We start from the raw sequence: 26,426 nt of genomic DNA on the forward strand, positions 1-26,426 counted from the left end.
AAGATGTTATGAAGTTGCTTTGATTCTATACATGTGTTATTTGTTTGTACCTCTTAGAATCAAGTATACAATGTCACTCATATTATGCCTGGGAAAAAAAAATTATGTCGATCGGGAGGCGGCCGTCTGGTTAACAATCTTGTCTACGGTCTTAACTATTACCGTGTATTTAATCAGCGTTAATATTATAAATTTATATCTTTGGCGTTTAAACTTCTAAATTGTTTGTGTCTGGTAAAGTAGGTCAGTGTATGTGTCGGTATTAAGTGTGACACAGTGTATGTGTCGGATAAAGTATGACACAGTGTATGTGTCGGTATAAAGTGTGACACAGTGTATGTGTCGGTATAATGTGTGACACAAGTGTTTTGTGTCAGGTAACCAGATATTGCTCTAGTGCTTTGGTAATATCTGTGTGTTTGTAATCGGTATTCGTACTTCAGGCTCCGTGATGCTTCTGGTAGTTTTCATTATTTTACGGTTATCGGTAGGATAATGGAAGGTATCAGTGGTTGTCAGCTGGTCCGTGTTGATGTACTATTATTTTGGCTCCGTGGCTTTGCCGGTACCCGATATTATTATATGGTTATCCGTACGATAATGGAAGGTGTCGGTCTTTGTCAATTAGTTCGTATTGGTATATCAATAAGACACTGGTAAACATAAGTGACTAGTATTCTGTTAATGTTTGGCAATCTGTTGGTCAATTAATATGACTAACATTTTCGTTCTAGCCTCCTTCCGGTCGGCATACGTTTTTTCCCAAACTAAAACCACGTTGGTTATCCACGTTGGTTTTTCTCGAGTGGCCATAATTTCCCAAAACATAAATACAAACTTGAATTTATTTTCTAAATAGTAAACATTTTATAAATGTACCATGTTGTTGTTTTCTCTTTTTCTGGTAACAAAATAAACATATATACCTGTCTGTAAACATAAGAATCAAGTCACTCCTGTCTTTATACTGGGACAGTTCTTCTTTCAATATATTGATCTTATGACCCCCGCCAGTGTTGGTCATGTCCCCACCACGCCAATCCAAACCTAAACCAAAGACCTGCAGAGAAATAATAGCTCACAATTATTTCTTATCTCATATACAACAGAGCAAATTCCTGAAATATCAAATTCCTTTGATAAATCTATTATTAATTTCTGACCTCTTTACATAAACTTAAGAATGACAATACCAGACATATACAACTTATAATATAAACTATAGACTGGTACACTTTATTATTTGGAAAAATATTCTCGATTTTATATAATCCTAAAGGTAAAAGATTTATATGTGATTGTAAAGATATAAATTTACATATGGATTAAAGGGGTTTCTTAGCTCATATAATCAGTAACAGAACAGGAAAATATAAAATATTGGTTATTCTTTGGCAAATTAAATTTATTACATATTGACTGTTCATCACTGTATTGTTATTTTAGTTAAATTATACAAATTAAATTTAGTTTGATTGTGCTGGAAGCTATAAGCTTATTGAAACACTCTCAAATCCATTTCCTGGAATCACCCAGTACTAGCAATGAGTGTAAAGCCTCTTGTTCAAGAAAAGCAACAGCTTGTCCTAGATTGGGTTTGATCCCAGCAAGTTTATTTTATACTACATGGTATAGTGTACTATACAAAATCTTTACTGTATAGTGTACTATAGCTAATGTAACAGTGCATAGTACTTAAAATTCACTGCATACCAGCAATAGTTAGTTATTAATAAAATAGAAAGTCTTTGGTACAATGTTGTTTTGTCATATTGAATGTAAGGGGAAAAAACCCACTTCAAATGTAACTGAGTCATATATAAAATCTACATGTTTGTTAAGTTTTCATGAATGACATATGTGTGTTACTGGAGTGGATATATTATATAAATAACATTCTGAAACCAAAATTTCTAGGTGGATATATTATAAATAGCATTCTGAAACAATCAAACTATTCTTACTTTACTTGATTTACATTTTACCTTATATAATAAATATAGAATGTTATAATGAATTTACCTTTGTTTCCAAGTCATACTTCTTTGTACTTCTTATATATCTTCTTAACCCATCATTTTCTTCTGTTGCTATGGTCACAAGTAGCAGTTCTTGAAAAAAGAAAAACAAATTCATACACTCAAACTATGAATTCAATTAACAAGAGTTTTCGGGGGAGACAGCAGGCTTCACTAATCAAATATTGTACACAGTGAAGGAAGACAAAACTTTGAAAAAACGAAAGAAAATAATTGGGAGTAAAACATCTTGGGAGTAAAACATCTTGGGAGTGAACTGTCTTGGGAGTGAACTGTCTTGGGAGTAAAACCTCACAATAGTAAAAAGTCTTGGGAGTGAAAGGTCTGGCATCAGTCCCCTCACCCGGGTTTCTTCATAGATTTTAAATGAAAAATACGACAGATATTAAAACATTGTATAATTATTATATGTGTTGTATTTTATTTATGGAAACTACACTTCCCTTCATAGAGAGTAATGGGTAATTTCAATACCCCGTATCAGGCCTCATTACGTAAAGTTTTTCTATATTAAGAACATATTTCGACTTCCATAATTTGTGTGACAAGCCAAATATTGATGTGTAACAATCAATAATTTTGTTGATGAGCATATTAAATCATAGTTGTTAAGTAACTACTATTTTTTTATGCCTAATGGGAAATACTTGCATGCCAGTATACTGCTGTACCTGGAGGATAATTTAACTGGAAGTGGTTAAAATGCCCGATCGGGCTTATCACATAAAAGTCATATAATTAATTAATATGCTTCTTTCAAACTTTTGTTTATTAAAACATAATATAAGATACTTCATTTGTCGCATGATTTTTTTCGCGGACTTCTGCTAATTTCAAACACTATATATTTTGACAATTATTTAACACTGAACAGATTTTAATTTGAAGATTTCTCTGAAAACTGATAAATTGTATGCTGACAGGTGTTGACGCAATGAATTTAAGAACATAAAGAAGTTATTTTACTAAATTTTTTTTAGTTCTTTGCATATATATGTAGCTTATTTTTTAAGACTTCAAAAATTATGTGTTTATATATGAAAACATGAACAGGGAGAAATAATTCTCACAAAGGTGCTAGTAAACAAATATTTAATTTCTTTCTGTTGATGTCATATATTATGCTCAAAAATAATTTCATCACTATAGGAGATTTCTGTAAATATAAACAAAGAAGGCCCGAAGCATGCTATTATTAGCCTATACTTCACATCAATTAGAGTGGTTGGACCAATGCTCGGCGCATACCAATGCCCGGCGTAAAGAATATTTTTTTAGAATATCTGAAAATGTCTCGAGTTATCTCCGATTTAGGTCACTGGTGCTTTTATTTACGTCTTTCACCATTTTATCCTGGTGTGGTTCACTGCTGGTAAAGTCGCGTGAATATGCTAATAGCAGACAAACAACCGTATGTAATCCGCAACATATAAATTATTAAAATCTTTTAACACTAGAGTTCTGGCGCTGTAAAATTTAAATTTAAGGTTGGGTACTTGTAAATGTATGAACCTAATTTGGTTGTTACAATTTATTCAATGTGTTTTCTTCATAAGATAAAAAAGAGATTTTATTCGAAAAACAATCCTGCATCATGTAGTACACGAGCTATGGTACAATTTCACGCAAACCACTCTTGTTTATCCGGACTATAGACCTTTTCGAAAACCTAGCTAAACACCGTTTTCCGGTACGTTACCGTTTTAGCTCTGGGGAATTACACCAAATGAAGTACATAACACAGTTACGAGCTATGTCTATTTTTCTATCATTATTTAACCGTTAAGGTGAAAAAAATTGAAGTTTTTGAAAATTATCAATATTCGTTTAATATCTATTGCAAATTATTCAAAAAAATAAATTGTTTATAATGAAAATCAATAAAATTCAACAGACGTAGTGGAATCTTCCATACTAAATAAGATTATTTTCTGCGTAAACTTGCATATTTACTTTATTTTATGTATGGAAATATTCATACAATGATATTTAATTATTTTCTTATAAAGAAATAACTGTTTTATTTCAGTTTAATTTTAAAAAAGGCCGAAAACATTGAGTTCGCTATTACACTCCATTTGGTGAATTCCCCAGAGCTATGTACAGAAAGTACCGGAAAACGGCGTTTAGCAAGGTTTTCGAATTCGTGAATCTATTATATATATAATATAAGTTCCAGCCATGCACATCATTATGTGATTAGCGAATTTTACACAATGGCTATTTAAAACAATATCATCGGTCTTGAAAATGGACATATAACATTGAGGTTTGTTGACGTTGATTTGAATTTGCCATATCAAATATAGTATTTTTACCCCGAGCGTTGGTCCACCCACTCTATTTAACTCCCATTCTTATTTCCTCCCTCTGTATTTTCAAAATGACACATTGACGGCGCCATTGTGTTTGTTTTGTTTTTATATTCTTTTAAGTTCTTTGTTGTTTCTTTAACGTCTTTATTTGATTTTTGGTCTCATTATTATCTTTGTGATAGAAAAACATTTATCCTAAGTCAGAAATGAATTATAAGTCCATTCCCATTACACAATATACTAATATATAGTTTGTATATTAGTATGAATTTACATTCATTTTACATATACATGTTAGTTGTCACGTAGCATCAACTTTGTACACTGTTCTATTTAGTCTGTCTATGGCAGTGACTATAGAAGAGAATCTACAGTATTTTCCCAAACTCAATAATGCAAATCAAATGTCATAAATTTATAAAATAATAGCGAGCTCGACGAGCTGGCCCGAAGGGCCTGCTCGCAAAGCGAGCTTTACGGTAACGCGAATACCTGCTAAGTGATGGTTTTGAAAACTTTCGTCCAAAGTACCGAATTGGACACATCGCAACCTTTCGAATTTAAAGGTAACGATAAAAACTGAGGAATTCTGACTGAAAACGGATGTGTAGACTGGTCACCCGCGCACGTTTATTGGACAGGGAACCAGAATAACGGAAGCTGTGATTAAAATAGAAAATCGAAGGTGCCATTTTGTTTAAAATCTGATAAATAAAAACAATTTTTTTGTCGAATTTTGTTGTGAAAACTATCTAGAATGAAAGAAAATGGTCTAACTAAGAAAATGAATCCGAACACCAATATCTTTTATTCAGTCGTTAACGCTGTACAGACGTTTAAAGTATTGTTTACGTGACGTCACAATGTAGCGCCAAACAGCACGTGCAAAACAAACAAATCAAGTACGCTATTTTAATGTCGCAAACGTTTTAAGTTTAACATTTATTTCACTTTAAATAATCTTTATTTCGCTTGAAAAATTATAGAGTGAAATAAAATAAACAAAGTTTTATCAACAATTTCAAAGCTCGTTATTCTTTTCACGACAGGGGCGGAGCCATATTTAACACCAATCTCCTACGCAGTGATCTCCCCTTATCAGTACAATTCTGCCAAGGGAGGTAATCAGTGTGAGGAGTTTGATTTAACACAGGGCTGTGACTAAAATAAAGTTTCCTTTTAAAAGGAAAGGCTTGCACAGTTGTGCCTTCATCCCAACATATTTATTTGTTTTTATTTTTGTAAAAACGAATATTTTTGTCAAAACGATTTGAAATCTATTCTCTATTGTATAAAACTAATAAAGAAAATAATCAATCGTAAAATACTAACGTGAAGATCTATCATACTGAAAGGAAACAAGTGTGCACATTTCATTTAATTAATAAGCATGTTCCCAGATACGATGCGCTATCTTATAAATCATCACGTGGTAAGGTTAATGATATGCATGGGCTATTTTTAGATTACCTCACCAAGTTCAGTAGATCTAAATATAACTCGATCATGCACTGTGTGATTTGGACCACCCTTTGAAGACGGAATACTACTACAGTCAACATCCTCTATTGTGTAAAACTAATACAGACACAAAACAATTATAAAAGAAACTAACTTTTGCGTCTTGAAAAAGAATTGAAACGGAACAATTTCGTTTATAATTTATTACGGTTTAAATCAATAAATCAAGTAAAAATACGAATCCTATTTATATAGACAAACTGGGATTACCGAAGTAACTAAAATAGCTTAGATTTCCATAATATTACTTCGTCTGATTCCACAGTATGACGGAATCGCCCGAATTGTCACGATTGCAATCGGAAGTACATTGGCTATTATCATTAATCCGAAGAGTGACGGAAAAGGCCGAAAAGTTGCGATTGGCACGATTTCAGCTGGTTTCCCGTTCAATCATGCACTTATAAATGTAAGCAGAAAACCACCTAACCGGAACAGGTTTTCCAAATGAAATGGCAAGCCAACAAAAAGGATTGGAGCACCACACTAAATACCGTATCCCGGTATATACCGGACAAGGCGCTTGAATGATAAAATGCTAAAATCTTGTCTTTTTACCCAACGGAATGAACTTTAACAGGTCTAATTCATCTTTTCACAACGAAATCAAGTACGATAATCAAGGAAAAATGTAAAATTCGGCGAAAAAAACGATATTTGTCTATTTTGTGATCATGATTTCTGCAAGCGTCTAGAGGTACTGCTCCAATCCTGTATTGAGCTAAATCCTTAACACAGTACGTGTGCCGTCACACGCACTCGTTACTGCATTTGAAATAAAAATAAGCGATTATTGGGATTATTCATACTATTTCACGTAAAAAGTACATCGAGCTCGCTTTGAGGCTTTGCCTTTTTCATATTAATACTTTACATATTGTAACTCATCAAGTAAATATGGAATATATTTACCTTTGTTATCCTTTTCAAAACAAAAACTTGGAATCGTTGTAGAAATCAGCATCAACAGATGCAAAAGAATTCTAGCCATCTTTTGTGAATTTAACAGTGTGTAGATTCTACTGAATAATTCCTTCAAAATCGCAATGTAAAATAAATCAATAGCGTTAAAATTGATAAAGAATGCGTTTTTTCTTCTCTCTCTTACTGCCACATCACTAACTCCTTTTTATAAGAAACACTGTGAAATTTGATAGTGTTTGACATTTGACCCCCCATCTAAATCGGTTTTTGGCAGATTGGTTTTCGATTTACGGGTACGTTACGATACCGAAATCAACTTGATTTCGGTAAAGTTACCGAAATCAACTTTTCATTACCGAAATCAACTCGTAAAAACCAAACTAGTTAAAATATTGGTATTATTTCTTCATTATTTGATGAAAAATAATGAAATAGACTTTCAGTTAAAAAATCTATTGAAAATATTTTATTTTAATGATGTTATTAACAAAAATGTCATTATTGAGTTACTTCCCTTTGTTCTAAACAACCCGTTATGTGTTTAGCATTACCGAAATCAGCTGTGAAGTTTAAATTATGTATATAATTAGTAGATAATAGATTAGATAACTCTAGTAGAGCTCTATTTTATAGACATATTTCTGTTTTTAAGTTTCAACCATATCTAAATATTATCAATGTTGAACGGTTTTGTAAAGATCTCACTAGGTTAAGAGTATCATCTCATAGACTGCACATAGAATCAGGTATATGAACTAAACCAAATAGTACACCTTTAAATGATAGAAAATGTTTTTCATGTAATGTCTTAGAAGACGAATACCATTTCATATTAGAATGCAATGTATATAATGATTTAAGAAAATGTCTGATACCGCCATATTAGCATGTTATATATCTGCACGTGATTGTCGTGCATAACAATTTTCTAATCAAATCGTATTTTTAAAAAGCTATGATTGGACTATGATGGAAAAATAAAATACTCTGTAATATGAGTTAAAGATATTTATAAATTTTGTACATGTTTATGTTTTATGAAGAAAAAATATCCAACTTCAACCGGAAGTTTATGATTTTCTGTTATAAATTTGAATACAGATATATAATTCGACTGCTCTAAAAATTGTATAATGTATCAGGCAGTAAAATTGGAAATTGGAAAGTTTGTGTCTTTCTTTTATTGAACAGTTAAACTATATATTAACAAATCGCTAACATATGTTATGGGGACTCTTTATCATAATATTTTTAAATTTTAGTCATTTATTTAAATGTTTATGACGACATAAACAGATGGTTCATTATAATCTTTTATCTTTAACATACACTGTATGCTAACTGTACCTCCTGTCTAAATTACTTCACACCTTACTTAATACAGTTATACACAACATGTCAAATCATACAAGTTACAACATTTCATAATTGAAATTTGTCAGTATAAAGTGTTCCATTTTTTCCATCATATAAATATATACCAGTCATTCCATTTATGCTGTTTACAGATATGAAATTAAAATTGATTTTAAATCGATTCACATAAAATCATGACTTAACACTTTTTCAATAAGTAGAATATGTAGTTAAGTATCCAGGACATCAAAAATTGCATACATTTTTGGAACAACTGATATGCAATTTGGTAATAATAATATCAAAGCACCTTGTCTCATATACCGAAATGTTTTCTACGGAAACGTATCGCGATCAATTCAATATAAAATTATATTTTTACCAGCTTACTAGATCTGAAATATTTATACTATAAAACTATAAAAAAAAAAGTCTTTTGATACATATTATATAGGGATGGTCGCTATACTTCATTTTATATTAAACTGTAATGTACTTTTTGTCTTAATGGAGACAAGCAGCTTTAATTTCATGTAAAATAATTATGTCTAATTATGTTGTTTGGATACTTTAAAGTTTCCTTGCGCCGATGTATATTTTAATATATTAAAGAATTGCGGTGAACGAGTATGTTATGTCAACTAACACCTCCATTGTCCGAGCACGTGTATGCTTGCTCCTTTTTAGTAAAGGTGTTAAGATGAATGGCTACCGCTACGTCTTTTTATCTTAACCAAATCATAATCATTGGATTTAAATTAAATACTGTGATAATTTCCAATCAACTATTTCTGAAATTCATGCAAATTATTTAGGGGTTGTTCTCATCTTTGAAATGAAATCTGATTTGATTTCGGTAATGCAACACATTAATAACAAGGGAAGTAATCATGATATAATATACATATCTGTCTATAACATCATCATTTTTATAATTAAATATTATTTTCCTTTGTTTATCGATTTATTCAGGGAATAGGCATATATTTTATGGTTCAGTTTGAATGACTTTATATTAATTAATTAAACAAGATCTATTGAAATGTTTATTTTAACTTTTACAAGCCGATTTCGGTATGGTAACATATATTTCGGTTCGTGACAAATCAGGGGAGTAATCTTGATATTTAGTTATTTGTTTCTAATTTCATTATAAATAATTATTTCGAACTGATTTTTTGCATGAAAGTCAAACTAAACCTATTGTAATAGATTATAATGAAAAAAATATAATAGAACGCTTAATTATGATTTTACAAGTCGATTTCGGTATTGTAACATATATTTCGGTTCGCGACAAATCAGGGAATAATCTTGATATTTAGTTATTTGTTTCTAATTTCATTATTAATAATTATTTCGAACTGATTTTTTGCATGAAAGTCAAACTTAACCTATTGTAATATATTATAATGAAAAAAATAAAATGAAACGCTTAATTGTGATTTTATAAGTTGATTTCGGTAATGAAAAGTTGATTTCGGTAACTTTACCGAAATCAAGTTGATTTCGGTATCGTAACGTACCGTTCGATTTACCTTATAAATTCTCGCGCTTGCGCAATTGCTGGGAACCAACATGGGTTAACGGCGTGATATTCCGAAATTAGATTATATCAAACTGTTCCCAAGTCAATTCGACCCAAATTTTGCTTCACCTTCGGTAAAATTATTATTACTTGTCAGAGGGAAGTTGACCTTAATTTGTCTATTTGTTCTCTTTTGATACATTTAATATTAGTCAATATGAATAAAAATATTAATTAAAATGAAATTTAACGAATAAATGAATAGAAAACAAAGAAATGAATTTATTTCATGCTTTCCAGTGTTTTACTGTGATTATATTCTGATAAACATCAAGTGAAATTCGTAAAATATAATTTTCACTGTAGCTGGACTAAATCTGAATGCGGATGAAAAGAATATCATAACTAAATGGAATTACAGGCAATAATTAATTTAATGACGTCATACTAAATTTTGCTTCTTTCAGAAAAGATGTGATCATACATCATGTTAAAAATGTAAAAAAATGAACAATATTTGAGCCGTGTAATGACAAAACCAACATAATGGGTTTGCGACCAGCATTGATCAAGACCAGCCAGTGCATCCGCGCAGTCTGATCAGGATCCTTGTTGTTCGCTTATCAACCCTTTAACAAGTCGAGAAATTGATAGCGAACAGCATGGATACTGATCAGACTGCGCGGATGCACATACTGGTCTGGATCCATGCTGGTCGCAAACCCATTATGTTGGTTTTGTCGTGACACGGCTCATTTCAAAATTGATGATGCGACGCCATGATGTGATGACGTCTCAAAGTAGAATGCGCGACGTTACGCAGCAAAATCAGTAAAAATACTTGAAATCACTTAAAAAGAATGAATTAAAAAGAAAATTTATTTGTTTTACATATACGATTGAAATATATTTCATTCGTGAACAACAGATATTCTATTTTCAGGAGTAGCGTAGTCATTTCAAGCTTATATGCAAAACAAACAAATATCCTCTGTAAATTTACTATGTAAATCTACTTATAAATGAAATATTGAGGAATATAAATCCGTGTATGTACTAATAGTGGAGCGGGAAATAAGGTCTCTCCTGTCAAAATAGTGCAAATTGTGATACAAGCACGAAACATTCAGGAAATCATCTTTACACTATAGAGATTCCAAAAGTGAAGTGACCTTAATCCTAAATTACTAAGTACTTTCACGCATGCGCACTCATATTAATATTGTTTGATAATAAATATTTTCTGAGAGCATGTCTCTGTATTTTTGCAGCACCCTCAAGCCCAGAACCTTTAGCAGCACCCTTCCTTTATACTTCGAGTAAACTGCGACAATTGTTTTATATGTTGTTATTATTGCTTTTTAATATGTTTTGCATCCATTTTTCTAAAGTCTTTACTCTTCTTTTTTTAGAATTGATTTTTAAAATTCATTCGGTTTAAAATCAATAAATGTAATTTCAGTGCCGTTAAATACAATACAAAACGAGACAAATCAGCGTTTCTAAGTTGTTTCATATCCGTGTACACAATTTTGCAAGCACTTGGCCGCTTTCATTTAAATATACTTCTAAAAATGAAGAGTAGGTCTAAAACAATGGTAGCAGAAGGGATCGAACCACAGACCTCTCATATATAAGACAATTACTTAACCGACTGTGTATTGCGGATGTGACGAGGATCTTCACCTTGTGCTAGCGTGACTTTTCCAAACACTAATTATATATTCCATATTAATAATCGTAAACTATGCGGACATTATTCGAAGCTGGATCGAAAATTTAAATGAGTGCTATAATGTATTCATAATGCACAGGTCAATAAAATCAGTGCTATAATGTATTCATAATGCACAGGTCAATAAAATCAGTGCTATAATGTATCCTTAATGCACAGGTCAATAAAATCAGTGCTATAATGTATTCATAATGCACAGGTCAATAAAATCAGTGCTATAATGTATCCTTAATGCACAGGTCAATAAAAGCAGTGCTTTAATGTATTCATAATGCACAGGTCAATAAAAGCAGTGCTGTAATGTATTCATAATGCACACGTAAATAAAAGCAGTGCTATAATGTATTCATAATGCACAGGTCAATAAAATCAGACTATACCTGAAGCAGAAAATATAATATATATACATCTAAATATTCATAATCTTTCACTTCCTCAACAACGTGGTTATTTATGTAAAAGGAATATCTACTTTATTTATTGGTACCAAAGCAATGACTTTAGTTTTTCAACAATTTATAAAAAGCTTCCATTCGTAAAAATAGTCTAGGCTTGACTGAAATAAAGTTTCGTTTTTACCAAGGATAAATGTATGTACGCGTAAAGCAAAACAAGAATCTTTAAAAATCGTGTTACATATTATCAAGTGGACGCGATATTAAATTTTATCTAGCAAACATTGCGGATCATCTTATAAACATGTCAACAAAGTTGAATTCCAATATCAGACTATGTGTAGCATAAAGGTCTTTGACAGCTTATCTGTAATATGCAGGCTTCATAACCTCTGATCCTCTTTCACAATTTCATAATGCTTAGTTCCGCCCACTGTATTCTCGTTTAGGGCAAAGGCATTTTTCACTTTTGGGACTATACGCTGCTACTCATGGAATGACACTTTCATGTCCATGATAACCGCCGTATGAACTTATCTGTGGATGCTTATAAATTCAAAAATTTTACCATTACACTTGTACTTCCAAGTACCGCCCGTGAACAAGCTCAGTCACATCGAACCTGCAACATTTTCAATTTTGCCCCACTGGACTTTCTTTAGGGATTCCATTTCTTTCTATTTATCGCCATATCAGCGTTGTTTGTGCCGTGTGGAGGCCGTATAAAGTCGCCTTGTACATGATATCAGGGATGTTATATCCAATCCTAATTATGTAACCTGTCTATCGTTTTCTGTTTATCACTGGTATATTATATCCTCCGTGTCATGCTGTATTTGGTTGGTATTTGCCTTATATTGCTGTTGTGTCGTCGTTTGTTTGCCTAATTGTGGTAATATTATTGTATAGTCTGTTTCGTAAGAGAAGTCACTATAAGTTGAAAGGTTGTATGAAAGACTTAGTGTTCACTAAAATATCACGTGCATGACCCTAAAATCCGCGCGAAACCTCGTTCTTGCGTAAGTAAAATATTTCTCTTCGCTAGTTCCACATAGTTCGAGTAACTGATAACATACTTAACAGTATAGTTGTAATATTAGTTGTTTCTTAATAGTAAACTTGAACATCGTTTATTGAAAGTTCTTGTATGCTAATCCTGGTAAGAACTTATGTATTTGTAATGTCATATTCTTTTCCATTGATGAATTGGATGAAATGTGTAATTTTATTATTTTGTAAACCAATTATTTGTAATTACTTTGTATTTTGTTTGTAGGCTCGTTTTTGTATGTCCAACAATAAAAAGATGAAATAGAAGCAAGTCTTCAAACACTTATCCCCGGTTAGACTTAAATTTCGTTTAACATCACATTATTGTTGAGTTTATGCTATTTCACCTTTTTCTTTTTGGCTTTTTCTACTTCCGCTTACGTGTCAAATTAAGTCATGTCATTCATAGCAAAATTTGTACTTTCAAGACTAAAGACTGTTTACTATATATTATATGTTAAGTATATGCAACAATTTACGGGTTAACTACATATGGCGCCTCCGAAACCTCTTCAATGCAACCATTAGTGAGAAGGGTCCGAATCTCACGCAAAAGAAATACAACATTTACTCTGGCAGACCTGTTACATGTTTTTTTTTTCAGCCGGACAGTTTTTTTAAACGTTTTAGAAGAAAACTTGTATCCTTCCGAAACAACACTTTAATTTATATAATGTTTCCCCTGACTTATCCACTTGTCAGTACTTTAGTTAATGCAACTTTGAAATCTTCCGACCAGAGACTATCGTATTATAAAATATTTTCCTTCTTATCCACTGGCACGTCCACGTGGCACGCTACCCGTATATGCCCGGGTTTCCCGCACTTTAAGTATATGAAGCTTGTTTCCTGTTTGTTCACTGCTGATTCGGAGGACGGCTTTCTGCAGCATGCAAAGCTTTTGTGGAAGGGTACCGTGACAAACTTATTTACTGAAACTTGTACCATATGTAGATATTCTTTACGTCGTCGGAATATTCCGCAAACGTATGAGCAACATATTCTTGCAAGTCTCGCCAACCATGGTTTATAATGTCTGCTAATTTTAAACATTTTTGTCGATACGACAAAGTGTCAATCAATTCTGTTTTTTTCTCTCACGTTACTTTCAGATGAACTCGAATCTTCCTCGGTAATGCAGGCAAAAACGCCCTCTGCTGGTCTCATATTTTTTCGTGTTGCTATAGGGGCCTTTCTTCTTGAAAACATTGGAACACGATGAAATTTGATTGTGTGAAATGTCGTTGATTTTCTTCTACAGGATCTGAAAAGATACTATTAATTTGACAAAATTATGACGGCTGATTTGTTTTGCTTTACACCACTTAACAGCTGGATTACAAGGGAGGTAAACAGCAACATTTGGCAAAAATCAATTGTTATTACGGACATTGCAAACTCTGAATAATACTATCTGGCTGTTTTAGTTCCTCATAAACATGTTTTATTTTAATTCCAATAAGATTCTTTAAAACATGATTGTGTGTTTCTCCGGGCATGATAGGTAATAATCGAAGACAATGTCATTAATACAGTATAAAATCTATAGTGTATAACCAGTAATACAAACAAAAAATATTAGCATAAACGCCAGAAACAGCTGTGGTATCCAGACAGTGCTGCATCGTTTTTAAGAAATGTGCGTTTACAATGTAACAGATACTACAGAAAATATTCAAATATTTTATGTCAGTATTTACTTATCAATTTTTATGTAAAGCACAAAAGTCGCCGCACATGTTTATTAAGAAGAAATAAAATAATATCGTAACCATCATATCAAAAATGTGTACAGTAGTACAAATATACATATTTATTAAGTGTTTTTATCTCAAATAGACATATTCATATATTTCTTTCATACATAGAAGAAGACAAGTGTGTGATTGATATGTCTGCAATTTTAACGTGTGATACCGCTATTTATAGCTCTAAAATAATTTATGGTTACATCCCGTGAACCGTCCGGTTACCTAAATAGGTAGAGCATGTAAATGTAACTCGGCAACTCTGTTCGAATTCCCGGACTTTGCACGTCACTTTCGTTGTGATTGATTACAAAATCCTTTCTACAGTCATTCGTTTTGTACCTCTGCTCTGGCATGTACATAAGTTCCTTCCCATTGATTAATTTTATTTATACCGGGCGGTCAAGGATAACCTACGAAAGTGCATGCACTTAATTCCAGTAGCTAGGGTCCTTACCTCACCCGACTCTAGAGACAGCTATTAGATACAAGGGAGTCCGGGAACCAGTCCCTAGCTCTTATTGAAAAGACCCCTTAGTTCTTTTACATGCCCAGTGTATAGCACTGATACATGCGAGGATTACCTAGCTGTGTTTCTTACCAGTAAACCTCTAGGTAGGTGGGAAACACTGAAAGTATCTCTGAAAAATCCAAGCGGTGTTCCCCAAGATCGATCCGGGAACCTCAGGAGCCACAGTCATTGGTCTAACCAACAGAGCTATCGCGCCAACTACCATCAACACCGCTACCAGGTTGTACGCTATGAAAATTCATTTTAAGGCAAACACTGGTTGTATTATTTCGTGTAAATGAAATTGTAGATAGCGGTGTTCCGTTTGTACAAGCGTGACATTTTATTTAGTATGTACCCGCGATGCACGTTGGTACGATGGTGAAAACGCGATGGCACGATGGTACAATGGTAAAAACACGATGGTACGATGATGAATTCGCGATGGAACGATGGTGAAATCGCGATGGCGCGATAGTACGATGGTGAAAACTCAATGTAACATCGCGTTTTCATCATCGTACAATCGTGATTTCACCATCGTACCATCGCGTTTTAAGTTACTTTTTACCACCGTACCATCGTTTTCACCATCGTACCATACCATCGCGTTTTCACCATCGTGCCATCGCGTTTTCACCATCGTACATCGAGCTTTCACCATCGTGCCATCGCGTTTTCACCATCGTACCATCGCGCTTTCACCATCATACCATCGCACTTTCACCATCTTGCCATCGCGTTTTCACCATCGTACCATCGCGCTTTCACCATCATACCATCGCAATTGCACCATTTTGCCATCGCGTTTTCACCATCGTACCATCACGTTTTCACCATCGTACCATCGCGCTTTCACCATCGTGCCATCGCGTTTTCACCATCGTACCATCGCGCTTTCACCATCGTGCCATCGCGTTTTCACCATCGTACATCGAGCTTTCACCATCGTGCCATCGCGTTTTCACCATCGTACCATCGCGCTTTCACCATCATACTTTCGCAATTTCACCATCTTGCCATCGCGCTTTCACCATCGTACCCTCGCGTTTTCACCATCGTACCATCGCGTTTTCACCATCGTACCATCGCGTTTTCACCATCGTACCATCGCGTTTTCATCATCGTACCATCGCGTTTTCACCATCGTACCATCGCGTTTTCACTATCGTACCATCGCGTTTTCACTATCGTACCATCGCGTTTTTACCATCGTACCATTGCGCTTTCACCATCGTGCCATCGCGTTTTTACCATCGTGCCATTGCGTTTTCATCATAGTGCCATCGTCTTCCGGTGGTCATGCGCAATGTTATATTTTTATCAGCAATGTATGCTTCTCATTATTAAACCCAACACCCTCTCTATTTTTGTATCTTTTAGATCTTAGTATTTGGAACATGAACAAAAGGCAATCACTCAAAAATTAGAATTAAAGTTGTCATCCTTGTGCACTGTACATATAAAGTTTCAAGTTGATATATTAAATAAAGCAAGAGAAAAAGATCAAACATATATATAGTATATATAACCATATATTAAATACTCAGTAGTCGTTGATCGTTATACATTATCACGACATAAAAAAGAAACTATAATGTGAAGATAACAGTTTTATTATTTATAACTCAAATTAAATATCAAGTATTTAAACTTGTTTTTATTATCTACCGTAACAGAATCCGACAATTTCCTGTAGGTGTACTGATTATACAGACCGTAAGGCGATGGTAAGATAGCGCGATGGCACGATGGTGAAAACGCGAGGGTACGATGGTGAAAACGCGATGGCAAGATGGTGAAATTGCGATGGTATGATGGTGAAATGCGATGGTACGATGTTGAAAGCATGATGGCACGATGGTGAAAGCGCGATGGTACGATGGTGAAAACGCGATGGTACGATGGTGAAAACACGATGGCGCGATGGTACGATGGTGAAATCACGATGGCACGATGGTGAAAACGCGATGTAACGTCACGTTTTTCCCATCCTACTATCGCGCCATCGCGATCTTCACCACTGTACCATTGCGTTTTCACCATCGTACCATCGTGCATCGCGGGGAACAGACTAAATAAAAAATCACGACTGTCCTAACGGAACACCGTCAGTATTCACGGGGGGAATCACGTGACTTTGTATAGTAATACCCACGAGAAAATGGCTACTGCTGAGCCCCGGTAAGTACCTTATTATGTTAATTTAAGGTGACAAACGTTTCTTAAATCAAAACAAAACCTAGCGTATCATATGCGCGGTAATTTTCTGCAAATGACAATACAAAGTGCATTATCTTACGTTTTGTGGTTTTTGAGAACATTGTTTGAATTGTGTGAAAATTGCACATTCAGCGATAGTAATTCGCACGAAGCGATATAATTTGGTACCAAAATCAATGAAAATAAGCCTTCTTTTGCACTTTAGACAACAAATCAATCATTTTATTGACATCTGTTCTTGTAGAATTCCATATAAAAATATTTTCGAAGGTCTGTAGCCTACAAATGTTCGTTGCAAGTGTTTAGTAAGTAAAACGAACAATTTCTGGATAGTAAGTTCCACGAAAACAAAATAGTAAGTTTCACGTACAGTTTCCAATAGCTTACCAAAATGTGACGAAACTATCTTATAATTCTTTTGGTTACCAATTTGCAAGTATATTCCGTCTACGGTGACAATATTGAGAAATAATTTTAATTATAATTCATATTATTTCAAAATACATGTATTCATTATATGACATATAATTTCATAAAAGATTACTTAATTTAAAAAAATAAATGAGACATTGACATTGATACTCAACAATGTACGTTACACTTGGCCCTTTTTCACTTTAGACTGGACCCACACCCGTTATCTGTAGAACAAGATATATAAAGAAATAACTGTGCAGAAGGAAATATTACAACACCATCATTTACTTTTCAGTATCTGCAATTTGGACCAAAAACGCAAAGGAGCAGGCATGTCACAATGTCACATTGATATTTAATGCCATCATAGAATTTTATTAAATTTATTCCTTTATACACTGGCAGATTGCATAAATAAACCCAAGAAGTTTTGTTAAAACGTTATGTATTACTATCGCTTATTTTCTTACCATCTGCAAATGTGTTGCCTCGTAAACTCTTACTTTTTGTTTGTGATAGAGTTAGTAAATAAGTTATAGGCCTTAAACAGAGTCCTATTATGTTCTCAAAGTATGAAATATCAACTTGTTTCAATAGAATATGAAATATCTGAGGTGGAATGCAAACCTAAAAGTAAATTCTAAGTTGAAAAAGGGTATAATTCTGTCAAAATGCTTGATACAGTTACCTCCTCCTGTCTACAGGTTGGGGTCATGATGGTGAACATGTGTGCAAAGTTTCAAAGCCATATGTCAATGGACTTTGAAACTATTTGAGATATTACAAAAACTTTAACATAAATTCTTAGTCAAAAAGGGGCATAATTCTGTCAATATTGTAGGCAGAGTTATCTAACTTGTCAATCTAATGTACCTTGTTACTTTAAATAAGTATTGTAAGTTTCAATTGAATATCTCAAGCAATAATTGAGATAATTGACTTTACAAAAACTTAAACCAAAATTTCTAAGTTAAAAAGGGGCATAATTCTGTCAATTTTGTAGGTAGAGTTATCCAACTTGTCAATCTGACGAACCTTGTTACTATAAATAAGTATTGTAAGTTTCAATTGAATATCTCAAGCAATAATTGAGATATTTGACTTTACAAAAAACTTTAACTAACACAGACGCCGACGCTGACGCCGACGCCGGGGCGACTGCAATAGCTCTCATATTCTTCGAATAGTCGAGCTAAAAATCACCATACCAAATAACAAGCTATTATATTTTTTCACCTTTTTTATAATTACAGTAAAATGAGGACACTGCAGAGGTCAAAGAACTACTATCGCAACAGAAAAATAACACTGAGCCCTTTAATATTAAATCCCATCAAATGTTCATTTGATATATTATAATAACAACCAAATAAGCATTCGTCCTATAGACAAACAAGAGCTGTCGGTAGGACAGCAACGCTCGACTATTCTTAGTGCTTGATAGTAAAAAAAATGCTTGATACAGTTACCTCCTCCTGTTTACAGGTTGGGGTCATGATGTTGAACAAGTGTGCAAAGTTTTAAAGCCATATGTCAATGGACTTTGAAAATAATTGAACTATTACAAAAACTTTAACGTAAATTCTAAGTCGAAAAAGGGGCATAATTCTGTCAAAATGCTTGATAGAGTTACCTCCTCCTGTTTACAGGTTGGGGTCATGATGGTGAACAAGTGTGCAAAGTTTCAAAGCCATATGTCAATGGACTTTGAAAATATTTGAACTATTACAAAAACTTTAACGTAAATTCTAAGTCAAAAAAGGAGCATAATTCTGTCAAAATGCTTGATAGAGTTACCTCCTCTTGTCTACAGGTTGGGGTCATGATGGTGAACAAGATTGCAAAGTTTCAAAGCCATACGTCAATGGACTTTGAAAATATTTGAACTATTACAAAAACTTTAACGTAAATTCTAAGTCGAAAAAGGGGCATAATTCTGTCAAAATGCTTGATAGAGTTACCTCCTCCTGTCTACAGGTTGGGGTCATGATGGTGAACAAGTGTGCAAAGTTTCAAAGCCATATATCTATGGACTTTGAAAATATTTGAACTATTACAAAAACTTTAACATAAGTGGTTACGCCGACGCCGACACCGACGCTCGGGTGACTGCAATAGCTCTACTTATTCTTATCGAATAGTCGAGCTAAAAAGTGAAATATTTGATCTTGAATAATTAAAATAAGCATTTTCTATCTCTTTACATATGAACTTTAACTTTCTTTTGATGTATATGTATGCTAAGGGAAACTGTGCGTGAAACTTACTATTTTGTTTTCGTGCAACTTACTATCTAGAAATTGTTCGTTTTACTTACTATTCACTTGCAAAGAACATTTGTAGGCTACAGACCTTCGAAAATATTTTTATATGGACTTCTGGGATAAGAGATGTCAATAAAATTATTGATTTGGGGTCTTAAGTGCAAAAATAAGGCTTATTTTCATTGATTTTGGTACCAAATTATATCGCTTCGTGCGAATTACTATCGTTGAATGTGCAATTTTCACACAATTCAAACAATGTTCTCAAAAACCACAAAACGTAGGATAATGCACTTTGTATTGTCATTTGAAGAAAATTACCGCGCATATGATACGCTAGGTTTTGTTTTGATTTAAGAAACGTTTGTCACCTTAATTTAACATAATAAGGTACTTACCGGGGCTCAGCAGTAGCCATTTTCTCGTGGGTATTACTATACAAAGTCACGTGATTCCCCCCGTGAGTATTAGACTATTTTAGGTGATGGGTCTATGCTTTAGGAGCAATTATTTACTGAGATTAAAGTGTAGCGTAAGAAAACACTTTAGACATGTCATGCATACACTTTATCCATTTCCGATTCAACTCAACTCAACTCAACTCATATCAATTATTTGTAAATAAAGGCCTCCGGCCCAAAATACATCATAAGGTATAAGATATAACAAAATGTCAAGTAGTTGTATATTGTGAAACTTAAGTATCATTAATTATATTCATAAGTTGATAGATGTAAATAGATGTATTTTTAACAATGTCAGGGTTTTGAGAAGACAAAAGAGCATAGAAATCTTGAAGTTCTGTTCCATGTATATACCAGCTAAATGAATACATTTGTCTAACATTATCATATTTAACACATTTAAAAAAGGCATGGTATTCACAATCAATTACATTAGCATTATTAAACTGTTGGCAAAAGTTACATATACGATTCGTGTCTGGTTATCGTTATATTATGTATCATAAGATTTAATGTTACTGATAAATTAAGAAATTGATTGAACAGAGAGCTGGAAGTTCAGTTTTCCTGGTATGTCATTTAGTTTCAACAATTTTAAGTATGAGATGATTGTCTGAGTTTTGAATTTTGTTTAATGCACAATGCTTAAAAAGGTCACGGGTTTCGGTTTCACATCCGCGTCATTGTCGCCATGGTTGAATAATAACACGTATTTGTTTTCTACGGAAGCCCATTAGAGCCATTTTGTCTTAGGAGTTTTGTCTTATGACTGATGACTTATGTATTATGACTTCTGTCAGATGTAAACTAAAAAAGGCGGCAAATAGACCAGTTTCATTACGTGCAGCCATTGCGGCGTACAGAAAGGGTAAAAAGGTGAGAAAAGAAGACTTCTTTGGTAAGTGTTGAATTGTTAACAGTTTTACATAATTATATTGTTTATGAAATGACAACTACTGTACAGGCTTGAAAAAGAATGTTTTAACGAGACGCCTAATTTTGTGATATACTTAACTGTATATAATGTATCTTATGAAATTTGTAGTAGTTTCGTTTTTGTTTTAATGAAGTCATAGTTGCTAGAAGATGAAGCTTGAACGTAGACGGAGTTTGGTTTGCATAGAGCAATATCGGCTACTTTGTTGGTATGATGGTATAATATATAGATATCTTGTTGCTAAGGAAGCCAATTAGGTTGTATCCTCATTAAGATGTAGCTAAACCGAAGTATTTAATTATGACTAGATAAGAAATATTCTACTAAGAATTTAGGATTTTTGTTTTGTTGTAGTTAAGGGCAATTGCACAGTATTTCAGTCATAGAACCAGTGTCCCTGGATTCTGTACCAGTACTTATATCTTCTCCACAAGCTAACCGAGCGGGATATAAGTAATAAGATGTCTGTTTAAAGAACAAGAGCACCAAACACAGGCCCTAAACACTTAAAATTACTTAATGCTTTAAAAAGAAGTTAAAAACGGCATAACTCTAACAAGGCATCAATGGAAACGAAGTTCCAAGTTGTTATGCATACAATAATGTCATTAAGTTTTGGAAAAAATGAAACAGATGAAGTTGCGTTTACAAAGTAAAGTATTTCACAAAGTCAGGCGTCTCGTTTAAACATCCTTTTTCAAGCCTGTACAGTAGTTGTCATTTCATTAACAATATAATTATGTAAAACTGTTCACAATTCAACACTTACCAAAGAAGTCTTCTTTTCTCACCTTTTTGTACCCTTTCTGTACGCCGCAATGGCTGCACGTAATGAAACTGGTCGATTTGCCGCCTTTTTTAGTTTACATCTGACATAAGTCATAATACAAAACTCCTTAGACAAAATGGGACTAATGGGCTTCCGTACAAAAGACATTCACATACCGTACAAAACTGAGATGTAAATGATTCATATATAATGATTACTATGGAATGCCGGTAGGGACATGCCACTTTGCTTATTTGCCAACTACTTAATTGCTTATTTGCTAATTGCTGATTTGCCAATTTGCTGATTTGCCAATTTGCTTATTTGCTAATTGCTTATTTGCTTATATACATAAATTTTTATGCTATTGTCAGGCGACACGTCCGAATCGCGAAGTTCTTGTTTGATATAAAATAACAAGTCTTTGTAGACTTTATTTCAAGCTCATGAACCTATATCATGTTATTATGTTTATAAAGTTTTGTTAATTATAATTTGTGACAATTATTATCAATCCATCATTACCTAGAATATAGGTAGAAAGACAGATGGATACATTTTAATCAATTTCGAAAAAAATAAATTCAGTTTCAGAAAGCAGTTGTTTTTTTAATTATCTTGAGTTTCAGTTTTAGCTCCACTATTCAGAGAATATGGATGCTATTCTACCCCAAATGCATTGGTTTTCTTGGTAACTTGTTTTTCTGTCATATCTCTATTACTTTGCCGATTCATGCATCTTACTGCAACTTAGCATAAACTTTGCGTTACAAGCATGGATACAAGGTACATGAAGAAGCTGTGCCCGTTATATACTTAATGTCAAGGTCACCAATGTATTGTACTGAGAAGCCTTTGTTTTTCTGTCATATCTCTGTTACTATTGCTTATATCTAACTGTAACTTCAAATAAGCATTAAATAGGCAGCATGCATACACAATATTCAAAGAGGCTTTGTCCATTATACCCTAGGTCATGATCATGGTCATGGTCACCTGATAGCATGTAAAATGTACAACACGAAGAAATGGAAAAGTGTGACCAAATTTCAAAAACATTGAACCAAAGCAAAATGTTGATGCACACACAGACATAAGTGATCTCAAAATCTCACAGAGCTAAAAACGCAGCCTATTGCTTAAGTGCAAAGACAATCACCCGTGTTAGGCATGCACCAAAAGTATCATTCGTGATACTATGTGTTTGTACCACTACAATGAGGCCCTCTGTGACAAATCTGCTGAGAATAACGACATTTTATATGCCATAAAATAAGAAATAGTTTTGTTTTCAAGTTATTTTTATTTTCAATCTTTTCCCAATAAATTTCACTTATATATGACTAATCAAGTGTTTATTATGCCATCAATCTCTGACTTAAGCTGCACAAACAGATCTATAGCTGCAACACATTATAAGGCATCCTCAAGCACAGATGCTGGCGGGTCAGACCCTGCCCCTAACGTGATACGCGTCTGTAAACACTATATCAAATCTATTTTAATATTTATTTAAATACGAATTGGACATTTGTTACAACGATAAAACCATTAAGTACTTTATTGAGACTTGGTGGTATATGGTATTTTTTCATACCGGTATATGTAAAAATTGCTTGAAAACCAGTTTTAACGATGTCCAATTCGTGTTAAAATATTAAAATATTTTAGATAGAGTGTTTACAGGGGCACGTATCACGTTGGGGTACAGGATCCGACCCCCAAGAGTCTGTGTTCTCAAGGACATGTCAGCCATCAGTTGTAGACATATATCTGCGTAGGCATCACTGCAACTTAATTCATTGACCAACAGTATTCTTGGAAAAACACTGAATTTACAAGAATACTGTTGGTAAAAGTTAACAGATCTGACTCAACTGGCTGTCTGTAGTCAGATTTTCCATATATTTCCGGCACAGTGTAAAGTATTTCTATTGCAAAAAAGCAAATTAGCAATTGGCAAATAAGCAAATACGTAAACCAGCCGTTAACAAATAAGCAAATTAGCAATTCAGCAATTGGCAAATAAGCAAATTTGTCGTTAAGCCTATCAGCCATTGGCAAATAAGCAAATCGGCAATCAGCAAATAAGCAATTCAGCAATTGGCAAATAAGCAAATTGGCATGTCCCTACCGGCATTCCATAGATTACAGATCTTCTGCACCAGCCAACCAAGCAGTGGCCACGTGATCAGTTGCGTGTCATATCTTAACCCAGTTTTTAAAAGTTTTAAACTTGTTCATACGAACAGGATGTGTACTTTATCACGCATAGCTAGTTATCAAAATAGATGTACATGTAATTATTTTTTGTAGTGAAAACATAATTTGCAAAACTGTTTGAATGTGATTATTTGTGGATTATTTGTGGACGGCATTTTTGTTAAAATAGGTACGTGTTGTACTTTTTTCTGGTTTCTGTCTGTCTTAAGGTGATTCCGCTTTGTCAGCCATGTTTGTTTTCACAAAGTCTGTCCTTGGAGGATAACAGAAAATCTGTCGTTATACTCATATTTCAAAATCGCATTTATAAACTGATAAAAGTAATCGAAATGTCGCTTTAAAACGATTATTTATTGACATTTAGCTTCGGAAATGGAACGGGATATCTTGTTATTTCATATATTACGGAATTGTTTTATCCGGGTCAAAACAAGACATTGATATGACATGTGATCGACAAGCCCGTCATGTGACTACAATTTAGTGTAGTGAAGCTGGGCTATTCGTAGGAGAATCACGGCTATGGTGCCATGAAATTGAATGTTAAATTTCTCAATTTTGGCTAAGTTATATTGAAGTTTTTTTCCACAAAAAGAGCCAACTTTCAGTGTAATATCACATTACCAAACTTAATATTACATACAAATATGACAAGATATGCCACAGGTGCTCGACCAGTGTTGGTGCCTATATGAAAAAAAAGAAATTAAAAAAAAAAAGCAAAAAAAAAACAAACACCAACTATTCTGGGTTGAGTGAAAGAAAAAAGAAGATGTTTTTCCCTATATACCATTACTACGAAAAGGTCACCTAGTCGCCGTAACGCTATGGAGCTTTACTAGGACACGTTGTAGAACAACCACAATGTCCAGTTCTGTATTACACATCATGCATTACATTCTTCTTCTACCTTACATACAATCTTAAATAACCTACATTTAAACTCGGACACTCCCAACTTGTTAAAATTTTGCAAAACAACAGTGATTATCGGCCATTTTGTCGAAAACGAAAGTACAAAACAATCACCGTATTTTCCGCTGTCCTGGTCCCTTATGACTACGCTCGCTGAACACTAGAAAACAGTTACCAATAAACTGATTGCTACTGTAGTCGTAGGAAACCAGAAGAGCGGGACAATACGATGTAGGTTTTGTACTTTCGTTTTCTTCAAAATTGCCGACCATCAACGGAATTTTGCAATATTTTAACAAATTGGAGTGTCTGAGTTTAAATGTAAGTCATTTAAGATTGTATAAAAGGTAGAAGAAGAATGTTAACTATTTTCTAAATGCATGATGTCTAAAGACTAGCAAAGTAGTCTGTATTGTTACAGAACTGGACATTGTGGTTGTTTAGAAAAGCTCCATAGCGTTACGGCGACTAGGTGACCTTTTCGTAGTAATGGTATATAGTGAAAAAACGTTTTTTTATCATATTTTTTTTCTTTTACTCAACCCAGAATAGTTTTTGTTTTGTTTTTGTTTTTTCATTTTTTTTATATGGGCACCAAGACTGGACGAGCACCTGTTGGTCGGCCATTTTGTCGAAAACGAAAGTACAAAACCTACATCATACTGTCCCGCTCTCCTGGTTTCCTACGACTACGTTCGCAGAACAGTAGACAACGGTTACAATCAATTTATTGGTAACTGTTGTCTATTGTTCAGCGAGCGTAGTCGTAAGGGACCAGGACAGCGGAACAATACGGTATATGTTTTGTACTTTCGTTTTCGACAAAATGGCCGATAATCACTGTTGTTTTGCAAAATTTTAACAAGTTGGAGTGTCCGAGTTTAAATGTAGGTTATTTAAGATTGTATGTTAGGTAGAAGAAGAATGTAATGCATGATGTGTAAAGACTATATTGTTACAGAACTGGATATTGTGGTTGTTCCTAAGCGTGTCCTAGTAAAGGTCCACATAGCGTTACGGCGACTATAGGTGACTTTTTCATAGTAATGGTATATAGGGAACAAAAATGTTTCCCTTTTTTTTCTTTCACTC

The 26,426-nt window shown here is 33.7% G+C and overlaps 2 protein-coding genes across 2 annotated transcripts in view; one reads left to right on the top strand and one right to left on the bottom strand.

Moving 5' to 3' along the window:
- Positions 1–926: 926 nt before the first annotated feature.
- LOC132751678 (procollagen-lysine,2-oxoglutarate 5-dioxygenase-like) lies at positions 927–7,060 on the bottom strand (the record flags this gene model as incomplete). The annotated part of the gene is made up of 3 exons (XM_060741896.1): positions 6,788–7,060; positions 2,023–2,111; positions 927–1,060 (listed from the first exon to the last, which is right to left on the bottom strand). Coding segments are annotated over exons 1-3 (302 nt in total), but the record flags the coding sequence as incomplete, so codon positions are not given.
- A 14,216-nt stretch (positions 7,061–21,276) lies between these two features.
- The window catches only part of LOC132751679 (uncharacterized), a gene marked incomplete at its 3' end in the record, with an annotated part of 62,888 nt that continues 57,738 nt past the window's right edge, over positions 21,277–26,426 (top strand). The window contains 1 exon segment of the mRNA XM_060741897.1: positions 21,277–21,366. Coding sequence (XP_060597880.1) covers positions 21,277–21,366 — 90 coding nt within the window.

This window comes from Ruditapes philippinarum, unplaced genomic scaffold (assembly GCF_026571515.1).
Source record: "Ruditapes philippinarum isolate M1 unplaced genomic scaffold, ASM2657151v2 ctg10453_1_1_1_1, whole genome shotgun sequence".
Taxonomy (NCBI): domain Eukaryota; kingdom Metazoa; phylum Mollusca; class Bivalvia; order Venerida; family Veneridae; genus Ruditapes; species Ruditapes philippinarum.